The sequence below is a fragment of the Cervus canadensis genome, chromosome 30 (assembly GCF_019320065.1).
Source record: "Cervus canadensis isolate Bull #8, Minnesota chromosome 30, ASM1932006v1, whole genome shotgun sequence".
Taxonomy (NCBI): domain Eukaryota; kingdom Metazoa; phylum Chordata; class Mammalia; order Artiodactyla; family Cervidae; genus Cervus; species Cervus canadensis.
Genome location: NC_057415.1, coordinates 36,349,425 through 36,368,211, shown reverse-complemented (window position 1 = coordinate 36,368,211; position 18,787 = coordinate 36,349,425). Strand labels below are relative to the sequence as shown.

The 18,787-nt window shown below is 41.8% G+C and overlaps 1 protein-coding gene across 1 annotated transcript; it reads right to left on the bottom strand.

The window, feature by feature from the left end:
* Window positions 1-8,631: 8,631 nt before the first annotated feature.
* On the bottom strand, window positions 8,632-8,940 carry LOC122432128 (10 kDa heat shock protein, mitochondrial-like). The gene has a single exon (XM_043453945.1). It carries the CDS (start codon window positions 8,938-8,940, stop codon window positions 8,632-8,634), a length of 309 nt encoding a protein of 102 aa, XP_043309880.1.
* Between the last annotated feature and the right edge of the window lie 9,847 nt (window positions 8,941-18,787).

Sequence of the window (18,787 nt, the reverse complement as noted above, 5' to 3'; positions counted from 1 at the left end):
CCTGTACATGGATTTACCAATCGTACAGGTTCTTTTTAACTTTTTCACATATATTCTTTTATATTATACTTATTAATTTTTAACTTGCTTATTTCATAAACCTTAGTATTTGGGATATCTAAATAGTCTGCTGCTTAAGAAACTATCAGTTTTTGTTTTTGTTTTGTGACAACTATTCTGTAGTGTGTATGTATCATATTATATCTGTATCTATGCTAGTGGATCTTGTTTGTTTTGTGTTTCAGATAAATTTGCAATAATTGTCTTGATATATATTTCCTTATGCACCTGTGTAAATTGTCTCTCAGAGAAAGGTGAATTATTGGGCCCTAAAAGATATGCATTTTTAATTTTAATAAAACCACTTTGAATAGATTGTTTATAAAAATGTAAAAATCCCTGCAAAAAATCCCTCCCTGTATCCAGACTCCTTTGCATCATGAAACCTTGTTCTCCTCGCCTTGTAAGGCGGTGCTGTTTTCTCCACGCCTTGAGTCTGGGCAGACTCTGTGACTCACTGATCAGTGGAATGCACTGAACACAGAGTCTGGGACACAGGACTGCCTTAGATACAGTCTTGCCCTTAAGGTATTGGCATCTTGACCCAAGGGACAGTCAAGAGCATAGGAGAGGATGCATCAGAGGTTCTAAGGTTGTAATTGGTACACGGGGAAACTTATTATGGAAGGGCGAGGGCAGGAGGGGCTGGGGCTGGGGAGGCATCAAGGAGGTGGGTCAGGAGAGCAAGGGAGCTAAAACATTTCCCAGGGGAAGCCAGGTCTTGAAGGAGGGGAGGGAGATTGCTGATCAGGCATGTCGAGGACACAGGCAGAATGGGAACCTTGAGCTTCAGGTTCTCCCAGGACAGAGCTGATTAATCCCCAAGGCTCTGGCCCTCCTCCCTCTGGATAAATTACAGGGAAGGCTAACCCTAACTGAACACCCACTAACGCGGTGGGATGAACGAGGGCAAGATTATGAACTAATTCCACACTAAGGAGTCTAGGCCAGTGGCAGCCTATCAGTCCACAAAGGAAGGGGTTTATTAAAAGCATACAGACTTTTTTCAGAACATGAGACCTGTCTCAGATAATTGGCTTAAGCTGGAGTTAAAGGGACACATTTCTTTTTCTTTGGAATAAGGAATATGAGAGGTCAGTTGGTTTTGGCTGTAGGGCAAATCAGAGGCCGGGAGGCAAAGTGTTGAGAAGCTTTGGGGAAAGACGTTTGGAAGCTTCATCTCTCTTTCTCCCTCCTGCTTGCACCGGGATGTCTCCTTTGACATTTGAAATACCATGTCTTGCTATTCATCTTCTCACAAAAAAAAATGTTTTTTCTTTTTTTTTTCCCCAAACTAATAATACTCAGCTCCAATCACGGGAGTGGCCAGAACCCGTGATTTGTTTTCTTCGCTTTTACTCTCTCTTCTGCCCTTCTCTTCTTTGCCCCTTTTTTTCTTTTCCCTTTAGGGTTGTTTCCAATAGAAAAGAAGCATTTCCCTAAGAAGCACAAAGAATCGAGTTAATGGTTTCGTCATTTTGGAAATGAATAACAGCAAGACTGCTTCGTGGTTTGGATACAGGCTTCTGTGTACATGAGGTAATATGTCAGGACATTCAAGACCAAATTGTTTGAAATAAAAAAAGAAAAGAAGTAAAACAAATTAAAGATTGAGTAGCAGAGCTATAGATAAACTGTGCTATATCCCTACAACAGAATATTATACCATAAAAAAAAAAAAAACCCAACAGCTTGCTTTTTACTAGCACAAACATAGGTATCCGAAAACAAAGTCAAAGTCGCTCAGTTGTGTCCGAATCTTTGCCATCCCGTGGACTATACAGTCCATGGAACTCTCCAGGCCAGAATACTGGAGTGGGTAGCCTTTCCCTTCTCCAGGGGATCTTCCCAGCCCAGGGATTGAACCCTGGTCTCCCACATTGCAGGCAGATTCTTTACCAGCTGAGCCACCAGGGAAGACCAAAACATAAAGGTATGTGAACTATCCAAAAACATAAAGGTTTGTGAAATAAGGAAGTTAAAAATTAATGCATTTCACGTAATAGTATTTGTGAAAAAGGAAAACAGAACATTTACTAACAAAATACTACACACATGAGAAGGAAAAGCGGAACAGAAACGGAGAACAACCAGAACATAGTAAATATACACACAGGTGCTTCTGTCTGTTGTTTAGTTGCTCAGTCGTGTCTGACTCTTTTGTGACTCTTTTGCTCAGTCTTCTCCATGGACTGTAGCTCACCAGGCTGCCCTGTCCATGGGATTTTCCAGGCAAGAATACTGGAGTGGGTTGCCATTTCCTTCTCTAGAGGGTCTTCCCAACCCAGGGACTGAACCCACATCTCCTGCAAGTCTCCTGTATTCCAGGCAGATTCTTTACCACTGAGAAAGTCCATGAGCTTTCGTAGCAAGCGGAGGATGCTGGTGACAGCTAGGTCATTGGTTTTCATCTGGGAGCAACAACATCTCCAGAATGCTGCTGGCTATCAAAACGGTTCCAAGAAGGGATGTGCTCCTGTCACGAAGGGGACAGAGTCCGGGGTGTACAGGACAGTCAGCCCCCCAGCAAGGATCCATCCAGCTCAAAATATCAGTAGTAACAAGGTTGAGAAGCCCTAGGTAAACCCAGATGGCCTGAGAATTACACAGATGTCCAAGTTTATCTTTAATATTTTAGACCTCTCAAATAAGATGCAATTGCACATGACTTTTATCATTACAAATTAATTAAAAATTAAGTTTCATTAGATTTCCACTGACCCTGGAGGATCCTCTATTCCCTGGTCCCTGCCTCTCTCTCCAAGCACCCTCTCCCACGTTTGACATTTTTGTCATACCAAAATATGTATCATCTTTTGAAGTTTCATGTGCTGCTTAATAGCCTTTTCCCCCATTTTAGGATCCTTCAGCTCAGAAAGCCTCTGTCCTCCTTCTTTGCCTAGTGATATCCTACTTATGTTCCAGAACCCAGCTCAAGTATTATTTTCTCTGCTCTCCCCAGGTGAAGCTGCTCCTCGCTCTTCTCTGCCATCTCAGCAGCAGCTGGACTTCTGGGAATATCATTAGATCTCACCATCCTGATATAGGGAGGTTGGTGCTCCAAAACCCTAACCCAGTCAGGATATCCCAGCTCCCTGTACACCCCACCGAAACCCACAAAAGGACAAGGTCACACATCACACAAACTGTAACATGTGAACCTTACAGAGAGTGAAGCACACATCTTGAGTTAGCAGGGGTCACAAGCTCAAACACCGGCCCGGGTGTTAGATACTATGAGTGCGTGAGTGGGCCTGGAGGGAGCTCTGGAAAACTGGAAAGAACAGCCACAGCCAGAGGAGTAAAGTTGGCTACCTCCTACTCATCATTACCCTATAGGCCCCATGTTGCCAGATTTTCCAAGATAAATTGGAAATCTGGAATTTTATTGTACAACTTCTCAATGCTCAAAGTTTGATATCTAAATCAAAACTCCATGGTTAGTCTCCAAGTGAAGGAATAAAAAGCATCAGTGGATCAAATCTGCTGTAAGGGCTACTGATTTTCCTCTCTGAATCATTATAGATTCATAAATGAAATTTATGAACTGGAGAACTAGATAAATTTAAAAAATGGAAAATATAATCTAGTAAAGAGGACAGGCACCAAGACACATTAGGACCTAAGATAGCTCACATATCACACAGTCTTTAACATATGGACCCACCCTACAGAGAAATATGGACAGGGGGAGGTCAGACTCTTATTTACCACCAGACAAGTGATACCTTGTCTTATGGGGATGAGTAAATGAAGGGACTGAAAAGAAGAATCAATTCTTTCTTCCTGAAGCTTCTCAGATGACAGAGGACCCCATTTTTGTGAACTGAGGTGGGTAAAAACAGGAGAAGAAGAGAGAGGATGTTTCTCTTACAACAGTGATAATTAACTAAATTCCTCTTGAATACAATTTGATGATCCTATAAACTGCTTGCATGCATGCTAAGTCACTCAGCCGTGTCCGACTTTGCAATCTCATGGACCATAGCCCATCAAGCTTCTCTTTCTATGGGATTCTCCAGGCCAGAATACTGGAGTGGGCTGCCATGCTTTCCTCCAGGGAATCTTCCCAATCCAGGTTTTGAACACGTATTTCTTATGTCTCCTGCATTGCAAGTGGGTTCTTTACCACTAGTGCCACCTGGGAAACCCCATGAACTGTTAGCAAACAGCCAACTCTCAGGTTTGTCAAATGACTAGTAGGCAGATATCACAGACAACAATTATTCCAGGCTCATTCGAGGAGTTCTCTCTGGCAGTTCTCCAGCTGCCTAACGAATCACACTTCTTGGAGCAGAATCAGGATGGACAGTGTCCAGGTGATCTTTTCATCTCATGGCCCTCAAAACCCAGCCAAGCCTGGGAGCCAAATGAGAGCAGGAAAGGGGCCTGTGGCTCAATTTCTGATCTTCCACAACCTTGCCAAGTGTCTTTGGACCCAGTCTCCTGTGTCTCCAGGGGGACCCACAGTTCAGGATCTTAGACAGTGGTCTCGGGCATTTGTCTCTGCATGTCACCTGGAAAGAGAAGAGACTGGCTCCGGGTCGAGCCCAATCAGATGAGAAGGAAGGAAGGGACACGTAACCAGACTTTCCTGACAAGGGACGAGTATAAGGTACAGCCCCTCCACACATGACACAATGAAACATGTGCCTGTTGCCATGGAAACCGCAGGATGCAGGGTGAGTAAGTGCAGACTGAATAGATCCCATCCAAAGTGTTTGCATTCAGCCCCTTTCATCACCAGAGCTGGAGTCCAGCTGGAGCCAGAATTAGTGATGGGTAAAGAACTCAAAAGGCTGCTGGTCCCCTTCCAGGGCATCTCCAATTTAGTCAAGTCTCTTGGGTTTGGAAGACTTGAGTGGCCGAGCTGTCCCGTGAGAGTCGCAGCTCCCCTTTTTCTCTCATCCGGGGCCACAAACCAGCATCTCACTCTGAGCTGGGGCTGTGGTGGGGAAGTTAATCAAAGCAGCTTTTTAAAGGCTTTCAGAGTTTACAAAAAAAAAAAAAGGATGTTTTGGGTGGAGACCAGAAGACAATTTTGCTCCCAGCCTGTTTCCCCTTCTTTCTTAAACACACACAGATTGAGTTAGACTCTACAGCAATGAGGTCAGAAAAAGCAAAATCTTTTAACAAAGCTATTAAACATGATTTTCTTTCTCTCCAACTTAGAAGCAGAAGTTATAGGTCACACGTAAATCCTGAATGCCCAAAGTTCTGAAGAGTTTACATTAATTAGATTAAATAAAAACATGCCCAGCCTCTGTTCTACAGATGTACCCAATCCAATTACACGCAGACTTTAATAACTAGGCAGAGCCCACCTATATAGCTCAACTGTATTTCTAGTTTCCTAGGATAAAATAAATATAGTAGTGGCAGAGCCCATTTAATGGAAGATACCCCAGGAGATTCTATGGACCACATGGAATGACCCATCCCATGGGGACAGCTAATGTGTCAGATCAACTGGGTTCACAAAAGGATCAAGTGCATTTGCAAAAGCTTCATTTGCTTCAAAATAGTGATAACTTCCCACATCTTCTCCCTAAAATCTCATTAGGCTCCTCATACAATACTTACTGCTCTGCTCCATCTGGATGAGGACAAGTAAGAGGTAACAGTATCAGAAAATCAACAAGCATTTCCTTTCTCCCAAGATGCCTTATACATCTTCAATTTCTGTAACAGATAAGAGAAAGGAAAAAGTGCTTGCTTTCCCTACTTAGAGTCTTAGGGAAGAGGGTATTGTTAAGTTCTGGAGGTGTATTTACTTAATGAAGTTTCCCAACTCAATTAGCTGAGAATAAAGGGAGGGGAGATTCAAAACAAAGCCAATGTGTAGTTGTATGATTTTCCATAGCATTTGCCTTTACAAAAGCCATGATTCCAAATGAAAGGAAAAGTAAAGTACCTCATCACTCTGATTTCACAGACGAGGAGATAAAAGTAACTATGTGAAAACCAAGCAGCTTATTAGCCACTTATCACATTTGCCCAGGTCCAGGACAGCATCTAAAGACAGGTTATCCCTCATCTTTTCAAATGATGCAAAGAGACAAGTTATTTGGCCTATTTATATACTTAAACATTAGAGATTTGGATAAAATAATAAAATGTCTACTTATTTATCAGTGAAATCACCATGTATCTAAAGACACACATTATTAATATATTTCATCATTACTTGTTCTTCCAACTTTCAATTTTCATGAACCGCTTTTAGACAAACTCTTGACATCAAGATCCATCCATTATAAGTCATCTAACTGCTTTCCAGATCCCATCAACTTTGCAGTTATCCAATTCATATGAGTTCCAGTTCTTTTTTAAACCCACAAGCCACAAGTAGAGATTTGTTTAGCAAGAGAACACTGTTCATTTCTTTTTAAATTCATTCTGTCAGCATGCATAGTCTTGACTTCCACAATGCAGTTTATGAGGAATAGTTGCAAAATGTAATAAACTTTGCCTTCTGCTTTACCATTTGTTCAAGTGATCTCAATATATTTTCAAACTTGGTGTTGATTTTAATACGTTTTCCCCAAATACTATTTTTGCTATTAAAAATAAAGCAATTGTGAGATTGTCCATAAATATGCAAGACTTGTCAGACATTGATTATAACATGGTTCCTGTTTGCCAAGACAGAATTTTTGTGGACAAAATGTGGTCTCCTTCTACACGGGCATACACAGCCCTATGGCACAGCTAGGGAGAGATTCCAATTCTCTGACTTATGGTTGTAAATTAACAACACTGCAACACCACTGACAGACTGCAACCTTCTGGAGGGCAGACAAGGGTCTTATTTATCTTGTTCAGGTCCCACCCCAATACCTGACACAAACAGGTTCTCAGTAACTGTTCAGTAAATCAATGAATGAATGAAATAATTAATCAAAGCATCATATAATCCTTCATGTTCTTTCTACTCCCAAGAAATGGAGGCAGGGACTTTCCCTGATGGTCTAGAGGTTAACAATCCACCTTGCAATGTAAATAACACAGGTTCAATCCCTGGTCAGGGAACTAAGAGTCCACATGCCACGGAGAAAGTAAGCCCGTGAGGCTATTAGAGAGTCTGTGTGCCATAATGAAAAAGGTCCCATGTGACACAACGAAGATTCCACGTGCCACAACTAAGACCCTATGTGACCAAATAAGCAAATAAATATTAAGAAAAAAAAAAAGAAATAGAGGGTATGCTTTAAAATTCTCAATATTACCAAATCACCCTCTAAACTGAAGAGATACATTGTTTGCTTTCTTGCGGCAATCCCATATGGTTTGATTTGGGTAGATCCACATTACAACATCTCAGACCTCAGGGTGACCATCCCAGCTCACTAATTACCAGAAACAATTAGCCCAGGGCCAGTCCACACACTTCGAGGCCAGAGCAAATGGTCCAGAAAAGCTGATACCAAGAGTCCAGTTTGAGAGTTCCCAATCTCATGGATGGATCTCCCCGGGAGGACAAATGCTGGGTTCTGGTGCCTTGTTAATTACAGCCCTGCTTTCCAGACCACAAATCCCCCAAGAGGCCAGTCATCTCCCCACACTGGAGCTATAAAAGCCTGCAGCTGTGGCATTTTCTTGGCTTTGCTCAAGTAATGATCCAGGGCTGGGTGGGAGAGAGTTAACAGGAAGGGAACATAGGGAGACGGTTTCTGAGAACAAAGCTGCCCACTGCTGAAGTGGTTTGGACTTAAGCATCAGAAAAGCCATCCTGGGATCATGCTGCTGGGATGCCAGAAGTAGGCTCAAAGGGACAGAGAGTGAATCCAGCTTGGGGCACCTGTGAAATAGGCTGGGCTCATAAACAATACTTTCTGCTTTCCCTTCAGGGGTAACTCCTAACTCCCAAAGGGACTCCACCTCTGTCTTTCCTGTAGCAACAAAAAGCTAGGGGGACTCACCAAACCCATCTACACAGCTCCTCAGTTTCTCCCTTCTTCCCGAGTCTCTCCTGGTCCAGAGGCTGGCAAATAGGAGATGACTGATAGATTTCAGTCTTCTTTTTTCTTTGCCTAAATCGCTCATTCACATCTGGTTCAAAGCATCTTTGTGGCCATTTTACTGAGAGACTCTCACCCTTATCTTTTAAGGTAAGTTAGGCAGGGATTGGCATCCTCATTTTTTAAACGTGGAGATTTCAGTTTTCAATGTCCCCTCCTAACTTCCAAGATAATATTCATCTTGTTAGGGTGACCTATTTATTAGTCTCTTCCTAATCTGGCCTCTGCCTCCCTCTCCAGCTTCTCTTTCCTTAACTCCATTCCCTGTGATGCGTTAAAGTTATACCAAACAACTTGTGGTTCCTTGAACCTATCATATGGTTTCACAACATACCTTGATTCATGCTTTTCTTGAGCCCTGGAATGTCTTGGCACCATCTTCTGATTGGTAGGCGAATCCTGTCATCTTTTTTTTTTTTTTTTGTCATTAGCTTGGATATCCTTAGTTTATTATAAAAGAGAAACATGGAAATTACTTACATGATGAAAGATTTTAGAACTTCAGTGGAATGGGCGGCTTCATGTGATGCCATTTCAATAGTGACTTATTTCAGTCGGCATATTTCCCAAGAATGTCACCATCTCTAAATAAGAAATAATCCTCGTCGTCTAGAACTACTTTGGTGCCTCCATATTCTGGGAGAAGAACTTTATCTCCAACTTTCACACTAGCTGGTTGAATCTTTCCACCCTTTCCTTTAGAGCCTGATCCAACAGCTACCACCGTTGCTTGCAATACTTTTCCTTGTGATTTTTCTGGAAGCATAATGCCCCCTTTGGTTACATTTTTGGCTGCATTTCTTTCAACTAATACCTGGTCAAAGAGGGGAAGAAACTTTCTGAATGCCTGTCCTGCCATGACTCCAGCTGCCGCAGTTTGTACTCTGCTCTCAGGCTGCAGGCAAAAGGAGAGACCTACAGTCGGACCCTCCGGACATGTGAATGCCAAATCCTGTCAACTTTTAACCATGCTTCAAGAGTCAGACCCTGCAAGAAGCCTTCCATGGTGCTTTTTCCTCTCCCAGGCTGAGCAAAAGTTCCTGGTATTTACTTGCACCATACCAACCACTTTGTTGAGTGTTTTCCTATCCACACGTTGCGTTTCCCCCATCTGACTATGAGTTTCTAAAAATCCAAGAACATCTTATTGCAAATAATGGTAAATACAAATCGGTATGACCTTAATATTTTAAAAATAGGATAGAGGAGCTATGGACTTAATAAGTCAGTGCAGCACTTAGGCCACAGCGGGACTCTGCAGCTCAAGCGGCATCATCGGAATCCCACCTCCGCTAGCATCCCAGCTATACTTTCCTTCCTTCGTCTCTCTGGACTTTATTCTCATGAAACTTTCCCCTCCACACAGTAGCTCCTAGAATAGAATAAGCAAGTGCAAAAAGAGCACAAATAAGTTTGGAGAGAAAGCCAAGGGCTAGATCAAGCAGAGACCGGTGGTCATGTTAAGGACTTTGGGTTTTACAAAAGTACCAGGAAGCCTTGGGGGATCTAAATACAAAAAAACATATGCTAGGACAATCCCTTTGTTTCTGTTAGAGAAAATGAATGGGAGAGGTATAAAGCAGGACAGGGTCAGTTGCTTCGAGGCGTTTGTAAAACCCTAGGGAGCATAAATCTTGTGACTTGAACTAAGATGCTGGCAATAAAGATGAAGAAGAGAGGATAAAGCCAGGACAAACTTTGGAAATGAAAACTGGAAGATTTGATCATGGATTGGTCAGAGAAAGTGGTTACGGCAAGGGAGGAACCAAGGATGACTTCTTAGGACTTGAGCAACTGGTGATACCAATTGCTGGATAAAGAGATCGGTAGGAAGAGGACAGCAACAGCGGGTGGGAAGTTTTGGGGGCAGAACTGACAGCTCCATTTGGATATGGTCGTTGTTCACGGGATATCTAGATGGACTTCAGTTTGGTTTGTACACTGACTTGCCTGCCCAAAACTGCCCCAGACTAGGGTCTAAAATAGGGCAGCTGACCAGGGAAACTTTAGGGATACAGACATTGTGATGGACAAACAGAAATCACCTTTTAAGTCTTGAACTTTTCACGGGATGAGTTTGCACTTATAGTAACCAGATCACCAGATCTGGGTTCTAGGACCAGTTCTCGTGTGCTCTGGCTGTGTGAGCAGGGTCAGTTCACCATCTCTTCAGAACCTTAGCTTCCTCCACTGTAAATGGGAATAATCCTACACCCCTCACTTTCAGGGTTTTGGTGACAATCCATGTGCTAAAAGGCATTGCATACAATACGATTTCATTCTGATGTGGAATGTAAAAAACAAACAAAAACAAACACATAGTTAGAACAGAGTAGCAGTTACCAGACAGGAAAGGGCAGGGAGAGTGCGAACTGAGTGAAGGGGATCAACTGCACGGCGATGGAGGGAAACTAAATTTTGAGTGGTGAGCACCCTGGGGTGTATACAGAAGTAGAAACCCAATGTTGTGCTCATAACACATATAATGACATAAACCAATGTTACCTCAATTAAAAAGAAAAATTTCTCAGGGGCAGAATTTGACTTACATGTTCATATAAAACAAAGAAATATATATATATATTTTAGAACTATATTTTAAAAAATAGAAAATAGAACAAAAAAGTTATCGCAAACTGTAGAACAATAAACATCTATAAATCATAAGATTATTTTAATATATACACAGACATCAAAACCAAAGGAATTTTTATATGAAAGGGAGCCATGTAAGAAAAATTGGGTACAATCTTTCTTCAGGCCCTAAACCTTTGAAACCATCCCAAGAACAACCTCGGGTTTATGGTGTCAATGAAATACTTTGCTTACTTTGTGTTTTAAACTCTCCCATCACCCCCAGTTAGTTACTCACAGCCTGTCCCCTGTGGCTGATGCTAAAATGCATGTCTCCCCCTGAATGTCCTAGTTTCTCAGGCTAAATCCATTCCATCTGGCTGAAGGAAGAGCCCAGACAATATCCGATATGACTTCCCTCCCCCTTGGCCACCAGAATGCTGAGAGCTGAGCTTCAGGATTTTGCCAACACAGGACCACAGCCGAAACAACCACCTGTGAACCGAATGTTGCAGGTTTTATTTATTTCTTTTTGAACAGCAGAGCCTGGGAATGCCCAAAAAGGGGATGAGATCATCTGTCTGGTCTGTGAGCAGCACGCTCTGCAGGTCTTCTCATTCTGCATTACGTCATGCTGGAAAGAGAAAGCGTCTGGATACTCCTTACACAATGTGTGGGGATGTGAAGCCAGGGAGACGCTGCTTGCTCCGTGTGATACCTGCTCACGCAGGAGCACCCACGCCTGTGAATTCTTCCAACAGTTATAGAACGCCCACTGGTTGCCTGTGATTTTTAATCTCAAGATAAACTTGCATGTTTGTTAATTTATTCATTTACCTAATGAATGTCTCTTTTGAGTGTTCACTTCTTAACAGGTACTAATACAGGTGCTCGGGATATAGAGGTTAACAAAACCCACGTGGCTGGCATTTTATTGCAAGAGATGGCCAATTAACAAATCAACATCTAACTACAGTAAGCCCTCTACATACGAGTGAGTTCCATTCTGAGAGCGTGTTTTTAAGTCCGATTTGTTCCTAAGTTTAACAAAGTTAGCCTAGGTACCCCGCAAACACAGTGGGTTATACAGTGCTGGGCTGTGTTGCACTTAGCGCTCAGTCGTGTCTGACACTTTGTGACCCCATGGACTGTAGCCCACCAGGCTCCTCTGCCCAAGGGGATTCTCCAGGCAAGAACACTGGAGTGAGTTGCCATGCCCTCCTCCAGGAGATCTTCCCGACCTAGGGATCAAACCCAGATCTCCTGCATTGCAGACGAATTCTTTACCAGCTGAGCTCTCACGGAAGCCCATAGTACTGTACCATAATAGGTTTCTAGTACTGTTACTGAAAGAGTGTGTGAGGTCCGGTTCCTCACAAAGGACCGTGGTAGAAACAACCACTCAAAAGCCAATAAAAAGGCCATGTTGGTGGAAACGAAAGTTTGCTTTATTTCAGATGACGGCAACTGGGGGCCCGGGAGAGGGTGATGGATGTCTGTCCAAAGGCTGACTCCTCCCTGACTGGCAACCAGTGGGGCAAGAGCTTTTATAGACAAAATGAGGGGATACATGTAGAAATGGCATGACCAACTCTGACAGTCATCTTCAAATTGGCATTGGTGGTCGGTCTAGCATCATCTTGGTTGTTTTAGGTGCAGTTAATCTTCAGTTCCAGGGTCGATTTGTTCCCATTTCTTTGAGGCCAACTCTCCGAATTGTGGCAACTTATGTCATGGGTATAGTCTGACCATCATGTAGTTAACTTCTTCACCCTGATGTTTTAGTATCTATAAGACTGCTCACAGGATGTGGCTCAGAATATTATCTACAGAACTAAAGGTCCTTGACTGTGCTTAATGACCACATCATTATTATTTAATCTCCTTTGACTGCCTTCCTTTGTTTCTACGTATTCTCACTTCTCTGATTAAACTTATTCTTTGACTAAGACAAAATGCAGGCAGAGTACGCGGGAAGCAAGGACCATAGGGTTCCGATCCATTTCAATACTTTTCACAAAACAATACATACTTAAAAAAACAAACAAAAATAATGGAAACATTTTTAATCTTATAGTACAGTATCTTGAAAAATAGAGTAGTATAGTACAACCGCTGCATACAGACCTAGCACATACATTCACATTTTTGAAAGTTTGTAACTTGAGGTTCATAGGTACGGGACTTACTGTATATGAGACAAAGTCAGAGAAGAGCTCCAAAGTAAAAATGAACCAGGATGAGATGATAGAGAGTATAGGATGGCTATTTTTGGATGAGATAATCAACGTAAGTCCTTCTAAAAATGGAAGTGTTAGTTTCTCAGTCATGTCTGACTTTTTATAACCCCACGGAGCCCACCAGGTTCCTCTGTCCATGGAATTCTACAGGGAAGAATACTGGAGTGGGTATCCATTCCCTTCTCCAGGGGGTCTACCCAACCCAGGGGTCAAACCCAGTTCCCCTGCATTGAAAGCAGATTCTTTACCATCTGAGCCACCAGGGAAAGGAGGGCATATTTGAGCAGAGGTCATTATGAATTGAAAGATGTACCAACAAACATCTCTAGAGGAAAGGAAGGGATCTCAAAGCAGAGAGAGCAGTAAGGGCAAAGGTTCTGAGACTGTAAAGTGATTTAGTAGAGAGGCTACCATTTCTCACATCCATTTTCTTGGACCACCCCTATAAGCCCACAGCCCCATGCTAACCCCAGGAGAGAATGTTTCCATCATTATAAAATCATACAGGTGATAAAACTGTGTATCTAAGATGCTTTCATACACCTTCTCTGTAGAGAAATTCCATATATATATATGGAATATATATATATATACACACACACACACACATATATATCACAGATTCGGCTCTCACTCAATTCTGCTTTTATTTAATTTTCACATGTGGTTTCTGTTAGATGTTCTTTCTAGAGGAGGAAAATTAAAGTAAGAGTTATGTGATTGAGGTTAATAGCAAAGGAAAGCAAGAGGAAAGAATGATCCCACTTCCTCTCTGGTTTGCCTAGAAATACTGAATGAGTTACTACATTTGCGGAAAGCATTCTAGACAGTCTATGCAGCTATGTCTTTGGTCATGTGTAATGCAACTGCTGATTGAGATCTATTCCATCGTGGTGCCCAGGATGCCCGGAAACCACCCTTCTCTCTGTGGACCGAAGGGACTGGCTGTTGCCATGGGCCGCTTACATTAGGTGCAAAGAGTTTACTCCAAACAAAGTTGTCCTGACTTTCTGTCTTAGCCCTCCATAGCCTTCATTTTCTCTCAAAAGTCAGAGATAGTCAAGGAGTCCATGATCTCTGGTGCCTAGAGCTCTATTAAAATTTTCAATCATTAAATGTCCAAGGAGTTGAAACTTTTGCTTGGTACCCACCAAATATCTAGCAGTTGCACATTTAAACACAGGATAATACCTCTTTCAACTAGTTGTTCCAAAAAGTTCTGGCCCGCAGCTCCTTACTCCCATCTGAGGTTATTCAGCGGGGCTCCTATAATAGACATAAATAGCATTTGAGTAATCCTTGAGGCTCTTCACTGAGTGGCCACTGATGCAGTCTGAGGTTTGGATGACACTGTCACAGGAAGTACTGGAAATAACTAGTATTTCAGTGTTTAGAATGATGCCTTCTTTACCAAGCAAGTAGAACTATTCCCACTAAAAGTATTTCACAAGTGACTTTGATTCATCACGTAACTTGCCAGGTGGTGATTATCTGTTTCCATGGCTGATTTTCCATTTGGAGTGCTGGCTGCCCCTGGAGAATGGGGACGATGCCTGAGTGATCTCTAGGTCCCCGTAGCATGCCACAGGGCTGGCACTCCATCCGATCTTAGTAAATGGATGTCAGCTACCTGCTGCTGCAAAACAAACCACTCCAAAATGTGTGGCTTAAAGCAACAGCCATTTCCTGAGCTCACAATTCTGCAGATCAGCAACGTAGGCAGGTATGGCTGGGTGGCTCTCGTGGCTGCTGCCTGGCTCCCTCATGAGAACGTGGTGAGTTGCACGCTAGCCCAGTTCTGTTCCCATGGCATGACAGGGGTGCAAGAGTAAGCGAGAGAAACAGGGGCATGCCGAAACAAAACTTCTTGCAGCCTAGACTCAGACTGGCGCCTTATAACTTTTGTCACATTCTATTGGATGAATCTAGAAACGGGAGGCAGCTGGATTCAAAGCATGGGGAAATAGACTACCTCTTGATGAAAGGGTGGCAGCATCTCATGGCAAGGGTGTGGGATGAGCAGAGAATCGGGGAGATGTTTCCAGTTCAGCTCAGTTCAGTCGCTCAGTCGTGTCCAACTCTGTAACCCCTTGGACTGCAGCACGCCAGGCTACCCTGTCCATCACCAACTCCCAGAGCTTGCTCAAACTCATGTCCATTGAGTCAGTGATGTCATCCAACCAACTCATTCTCTGTCATCCCCTTCTCCTGCCTTCAATCTATCCCAGCATCAGGGTCTTTTCTAATGAGTCAGTTCTCCACATTAGGTAGCCAAAGTATTGGAGTTTCAGCTTCAACACCAGTCCTTCCAATGAATATTCAGGGTTGATTTCCTTTAGGATTGACTGGTTTGATCTCCAACCGAAAACAAACAAAATATTTGACATGAATGAAATGCACAGCATATGAAATTATAATATGTGATCTATTTTCTCACTAAAATGAATGCCCCCTTCATAAATAATTTACATTCTAACTCAGAAGAAGGAGATAGAGGTCCCCAATGGGGACACAAGATGGCCCATACTCCACATGCTACAAAGGTTATAACATGGGAATCAAAAGGTTTGATGTTCCAAATTAGAAGACTGAAATTCATGGTTTTTGTTTGGTTTGATTGTTCCCTTGGGAAAACAAGAGTCTCCTGACCTAATTGTCTGCAAGAATCTAAGTTAATAATGACAAGTCTCTGTTTTACCCTGAAAGGCAATATTGGGTGATTTGGTGAATAAACATGCCTTGGAGTCAGACAGACTGTGTATCAAATTCCGGCTCCTGCATGTTCCAGTCACATGACCTTGTGTAATTTAACTCACTCTTCTGGGTCGGTTTCTTTGCAATATAGGGATTAACAATAAGCAGGATGCAAGTCAGACAGACAAAGACAAATATATGATTCAACTATACGTGGAATCTAAGAAAAGAGGTACAAATGAACTTGTCTACAAAATAGAAATAGAGCTCCAGATGGAGAAAACAATCTTATGGTTACCAGGGAGTAAGGTGGGGGGATAAATTAGCAGGTTGGGCCTGACACACGCATACTACTATATATAAAGTAGATAGCTGATAAAAACCTTTGTGTAGCACAAGGAATTCTGCTCAGTACTCTGTAATGGCCTATATGGGAAAAGAATTTTTAAAAAGAACGGATATATGTGTTCGTACAATAGATTTACTTTGCTATACACCTGAAACTAACACAACATTGTAAATCAACTATACTTCAATAAAAATTTTAAAAATAATAGTAATGAAATGGCAACCCACTCCAGTATTCTCGCCTGGAAAATCTCATGGGCAGAGGAGCCTGGTGAGCTACAGTCCATGGGCTTGCAAGGAGTCAGACATGGTTTGGTGATTAAAAAAAAATACTATGCATGTCTGTTATGATTATTAAATGAGATGGTATATGCACAACACAATACAGTGCCAAACACAACATAGGTCACAAATAAATATTAGTCTCCTTCACACTTTTTTCCCCTGAGCCTCTGCATTGCTGGAGGGTATCTTCCCATAAATCCAGAATAGGAAGATGCTTTTTAAAGCATTGTTCTTGGGAATACTCATCTGATAATAAATATTGGGCATCATTTTCACTGAATTAAATTTAAGAAATTTAACTGAATACCAATCTAAACAAGTATTTCATATTTAAAAAGCCTTCATGTAATTCATTTCTGACTGATATTTAATTAATTTCCAATGGACAGGTACACTTTAGGCTATGCTATATGCTTGTCCCTATAGTTGAGAAGATTTGGGAGGAAAAAGTTTAAGAATCAAAAGCAGGGTAATACCTAACCAGAGCCCAGCTTTCCACTTGGGATTCTTAAAGACGTTGGCTTCTCTATTTCTGTGTCTGCAATTAAAGAAAATCCCTCTGCTTTTTCTTCTATTCCCGGTCCTTTATTCCTGAAAAGGAAATTGGCTGACATCACTTTTCCCCTTGCTCTAGTTCATGTTCCATCTTTCTGTTGAACCACCTACCTACGTCCCCACTCATACCCAATACTTACTTCCCGTCCCCATCCCTTCCCCACATTCCAGAAGATTCCAGTGTGATTTGTTCAGCCTTTAGACAAGCTTTGTCTACATGAACACTGCTCATAAAAGAGTCTGATGGGAGGGGAATCAGCCACAGGCTGTCATGACTTCTCCTGTTTAGCTCCAGCTTTCTGATAGAACAGTATTTTTCTTACGGGTCACCTTTGCATGTCATTAACATTCAGTTCAAGCTCCCAGGCATCAGTGCAGATCCACCCCAGTAACTATGATCGCCACTGACATGACATGCATCACCCTCTGTCCTTTTGACACAATGAGGTCACCAGAGACTAAAAGAATTAGAAGAGTAATATAGTTTTAAATCCATTCACATAGACACCTGTCCAGAGCACAGAGGTTCCGAAATCAGTCAGGCAGCAAGAGGTGGCTACTACAAACTCCGAATCAAGAAGCAGAGATGAACTGACTCATGGTCAAGCCCTTTACACCACTGACTAGCTGTGTGGCTTTCGAAAGTAAGTTCATTTCTCTTTGCCTCAGTTTCCCCACTTGTGCAATGCAAATGGTAATGCACTGACCTTAAAAAAGTTGTTGTGGAGACTAAATGAGTTAACTGGGTAAAATATTTCAAAGGTGTTGGCATATATAAAGGTTTTATTTCAGGGATTGGCATATGTACACTACTATATATTAAATAGATAACTGAAAAGAACCTACTATATAACACAGGGAACTCTACTCAATACTCTGTAAGGACCTGTAAACCCTACTCAATACTGTGTAATGACCTCTGTAAAGAAGAATAGGGAAAACAATCTATAAAGAGTGGATGTATGTGTAACTGATTCATGTTGCTATACTGCAGAAACTAACACAACATTTTGAATCATCTATCCTCCAATGAAAATTAATTAAAACATTGCAATTTCAATTAATTGATTGCTGTGACCTTGGGCAGGTTAACATGTCTTTTTGCATTTCAGTTTATAAACGCTGATATCAAACTTTGCCTCAGAAGGCTGTTGCAAGAACTCAAGTTACGGTAAGTGATTACTCAGAGAACAGTGGCCGATATTTTTAGTAATAGCAAGAATCAGCATCACCGCAGAGCTAATAAGTGGGATAATGATTGTCTGAGGTCAACAAGGAGTTATTTTAAATAGCAAATCACGTTTGGAAATTAAGTTTAGGCATGTATTATGTAGAGAGACAAGCATGAAAACTGAGGGCATTAGAGATGACCAACCGGATTCAATTTACTAAATCCACCACTTAGCAGGAGCAAGACATGCTGTTTGACTTCTCTTTATTTCTTTTTCCTCATTGGAAAGACTGGAAAAATACCACCTACCTTGCAAGACTGTCATCGGATTAAATGTGATACTACGTAAAGCACTTGGCACATTGTTAGGGCTCAATAAATGGTGTCTATTCTAAATCAAAGGTCTCAGACAGAAAAAACAACCTGTAATTTTTATTAATATGAAGTGAATTTTTTTTTAAAAAATGATTTATTCTTGTGAGCTTGGCTCCAGCTAAGTTAATGAAGACGGAAGAGAGGAGAAATGGGGTTAGAGGGACTAAATACACAGATGGGGAGGGAGTTTCACTGAGGTTAGCTGTAAGGAATTTGTGGTTTGATTCAAAAGACTTTGGTTTTATGAGGTTTGAGGGTTCTTTTCAAAAGGAAAACCAGATGTATCAATGGAAAGTTCATGCAAACAGTGTGATCTTCATCAAATGCTTCTTGAATCTAATTCTGTTATACCAGGTAGGGGAGCAATGGGCAGGGTTTCTGGGGTTTAAAAAAAAAAAAATTCATTTGATCTTGTCTTGCAGACCGTTGGTGATGTTCTCCAGTGGGTCAGACGACCAGTACTT

Coding starts and splice junctions, on each gene's coding strand:
- LOC122432128 (XM_043453945.1), bottom strand. CDS start 8,940: ATGGCAGGACAGGCATTCAGAAAGTTTCTTCCCCTCTTTGACCAGGTA.